The sequence below is a fragment of the Austrofundulus limnaeus genome, unplaced genomic scaffold (assembly GCF_001266775.1).
Source record: "Austrofundulus limnaeus strain Quisiro unplaced genomic scaffold, Austrofundulus_limnaeus-1.0 Scaffold27, whole genome shotgun sequence".
Lineage (NCBI taxonomy): Eukaryota > Metazoa > Chordata > Actinopteri > Cyprinodontiformes > Rivulidae > Austrofundulus > Austrofundulus limnaeus.
The window spans coordinates 2,669,288-2,672,881 of NW_013952429.1; the positions used below are offsets into that span (position 1 = coordinate 2,669,288).

General features: G+C 39.4%; 1 protein-coding gene across 1 annotated transcript in view; it reads left to right on the forward strand.

Moving 5' to 3' along the window:
• Nucleotides 1–977: 977 nt before the first annotated feature.
• pik3r5 (phosphoinositide-3-kinase, regulatory subunit 5) overlaps nucleotides 978–3,594 on the forward strand; it is a gene marked incomplete in the record, with an annotated part of 16,514 nt that continues 13,897 nt past the window's right edge. The window contains 1 exon segment of the mRNA XM_014004985.1: nucleotides 978–1,085. Coding sequence (XP_013860439.1) covers nucleotides 986–1,085 — 100 coding nt within the window.

Genomic DNA, 3,594 nt, shown 5'->3' on the forward strand with positions numbered 1-3,594 from the left:
CTTACACACACACACCCCCACCCCGGCGCAGTGTAGAGGGGATTTTCTAGATCTTGAAATGTTGTCTACAAGTGACCATTTTTTTAAAATGCTGGACTTCTGTTTTTCATTTTGTTTTTTTTTTACCAAACCACTCCCTTTGCCTAACATGGCCACTTGGGTTACTGTTCCACTTTGGTTTTCTTGAGGTTTTCTGCTTTTAACGCTCTTTGCTGTAAAGATGATTTTAGACGTTGAAAAGTAGGCGAGATTTAGAAATCACTGTGTTCATAACAGAACTGAAACAAGTTGCCACACCTGGGCTTTCCTCAGTTGGTGCATTAAAAAAGACAAATACACTGATAAACAGAAAGTAAAGTTAAAGGTGAAGTTCAACCCAACCTGATAAGTAAGTTTAATACRCTGTTTTTTTCCTCTAGTTTTTAGCATTTCTTCATATGATTTTTATTTGAGGGCAACTTTTCCTCTAACCTTTCACAAAGATGTAGGTCTGCTGTCTGTTGGTTTGTGGTAATTTAACCCTCAGAAATAGGTTCAAACTTTAAAGGGAAGCCGTTTAGAGACGATGTGACAAATTAGTTGATGCCATACTGCTGTTGGTGGTTTGGGCTTTCCTAAAACTGTCTGCTCTGAGACTGAGCAGGTGCCTCTGAACTGGACTCGATGCGGATTAAAAAAAAAATATCAACACCTGTATGCGCTTCTCTTCTCACTCATATCTCCCTTTATGGTTTTTCTGTCAGCTGAGCCTCTAAGCTTGTTTTCATACTGTCTGGGCAGTCTGCTTTCATGCAAATCCAGAGTTATAACGCAGCCTGGTGTCCACAGAAAGAGGCGTGTGTGTGTGTGTGTGTGTGTGGACATAAACACACCATAATAGCAACGATGTTGATAAAATTCCACAGAAGATGTGAGTGGGTTTGGCATTTTGGTGAGTTATTACCAGCTTTCTTTCCTGCTCCTCCTCAGATCCTGAGCGGTGACCATGCAGCACACGTCCTGCACCGAGGACCGGATCCAGCACGCTCTGGACAGGTGTCTGGACGGGCTGAGACAAAGCCCCACGGCAGCGCACCACTGGAATGGTAACAGCCAGTTTAAACCAAATATTATGTAGAGGGGACAAAACACCATTAAACCGAAATGTTTTACTCTGTCTGATTTTTCTTTTTTTTAATAAATAGTTGTTTTTTTTTTTTTGTCCAGTTGGAGGAAACCTTGTATGTAAATGTTCAGGATTAATGCAGGAAATTCTGCGGAAAAAGAATTTGAGGAAAATTGGAAATTTATGCAAAGCGGAGAGGAAGCTCCAGTTATTTTAGGAATTCACTAAAAATGTGAAGTTGTTCTGCTTTATCTGCACAACTTCAACCTTTATTACTGGAAGAACTAAAGATAAAAATGACATCTTTTTTTCTTAATTAATTTTTTAATTAAGACTTTGATGAATTTATATAGGAATGTCATGTAGGAGGACTAGTGTGAGAAAATCCACAGAAGTTTTCTACAAGCAATCTTTTTTTTTAATGTCGTCTGGAAATCCCACAGGAACCCCAACTTGGTGTTTTCTTCATTGTGGTGTTTTGTTTGTTTTGGCTGCAGAGCATTAGAAGACATCCACCTGCCAACTGTGGGTATTTAGATGAGTGGAGGTCCGTCTGATGTCTCTTTGTAATTTGTTGGAAGCTTTTGTGATTCTGACTGCACAATAATGCTGTAATATTTGTAACCCTTGAGGCTGACATTGTAAGAACTGGGTTATTTAAGAGTCTATGGTTGCTGTGCTCATTTCAGTTTCTCAAAGTTAAAAGCTTATTTTCTTAGWAAAGTTTCCCCCAGCACAGGTTTAGATCTCATATTTGTTGTTGACCATAATTCTGACAGTTTGCAGTTGTTGTTTGTTTTCACAGTATCTCAGCAGCAGCAACATGTTGCATGACAATCAGCCGGAGCCTGTGAGTGCAGAGGTGTCAGAGTTTGTTGTTGGTGACACTGTTGCTTTCAGATCAGCCAGCGAGCATATTATTGGGTGTTGGAGGAAGTTGTGTGAATACGACAGCTGGTGAGGATGTGGCAGCACCGACCGCAGCGTGTAGAGAGGCATCCAGGGGCAGGAGGAACGATAGTGCRGGGTGTTAAAAAATAAAAAAAAGCACAGGGTGGAAGATGGCATCGACGTCAGCATGCACATGTCAACCAGTACCGCACAGAACGATAACAAAGGCTTGATGTGTGCGCTGGATTTTTGAGCTTTTTTACCCCGAAAGAATCCTATAAACTGTAATGGGTTTTTCTGGTTTTGTATTTTCTGCATGACAAACATGAGAAGGTGTGATCACGTATCTAGAAACCCCTCTTAAAGCGATAGTACAAGTACAGTATTTAGAAGTGGAATAGCCTATCGTTTGGAGATCGCTCTTCTAACTGCACAGAAAAGTTAAGTCTGAGCTAAAAAACGTTTAGCAGATCACTAAACTTTGTTTTATATACTTGCATCGCTGTCTGCTTTATTCACATGACTTTAAAACACCACCTCAACATTTACATATAATATTATGGTTATTTGCAAGTGAAAATGGCAGCAGCAGCTAGCTGTAGCACATGTGGTGAAGCTAAGAACTGGTAAGCAACATAAAAAATCTAAAAAAGACTTCGATGTTAAATCATTCTGAAATTTTATTTAAAGCTTTATAGAAACTGAGACTGTTCACAGAGCTGTCTGTGACAGGTAGGATACTAACTGTTCATTACCTAGTCCACAGAACCACTCTTAAAAAATAGACTTTAAAAGTCCTGACACAAAAAAAATCTTAATTTCAAAAACAGTTTGTTATAATTCACCTTTAGAGCTTATCTGTGGAAAGGTGTTAAATGTCAGATAGCCCTCGAAGGTGCTGAGAGATTTAAGGAAAACTCAGCAGCAGCTTATTCGTTTCCTAAAAATCATTTTAGTTTAACAACAACAGCTAAAGCTTGGCTTTATAGAGATAGAGTCTTAGAAAGTTATTGACGAGGGAAAAGTTGGGTGTTTTTTAACATTTCGGTTGTTTTTGTGAGTCAGACACTCAGTGTGGTTCATGGTTCTGTTGTTTACCTCAACTTTCTCTTTTCCACTACAGAACCAGAGTTCTTTTTAACACATGTTAAGATTTTAATCTTTTTCAAATTTCATTACGTTTAATTAAAAAGCTTCAACCCAACACTTCTGACAATTTACTTAGCTGTTCCTATCGTTGAGTTTATCCAAACTTAACATTTTAGCCTCTAAAATTATTTAAGTCGCAACCCCCATCTTCACCACACCAGGAAATGTTTCCTGTCATCTTCGTATTCAGAGAAACATTTCAACAGAACTGCCAAACAAGAGGTGATGAATCACACYCTTGAAGCATGTTGTCACTGGTGCTGTTATTCTACGAGAAGTGAAAGATGGTACACAGGCGGGTTTGTGTGTGTCTCGCCTGAAGGACAAAGTCGTTGGAGTTGATGTTGGCGGCTGATTGGTTTGAAGTTGGCTTAAACCTGAAAATGGAAAGCCAAGATAGATTTCATCTGAGGGAAGAAGAAACGGAAAAATGGTGCGCAGTGCTGCGC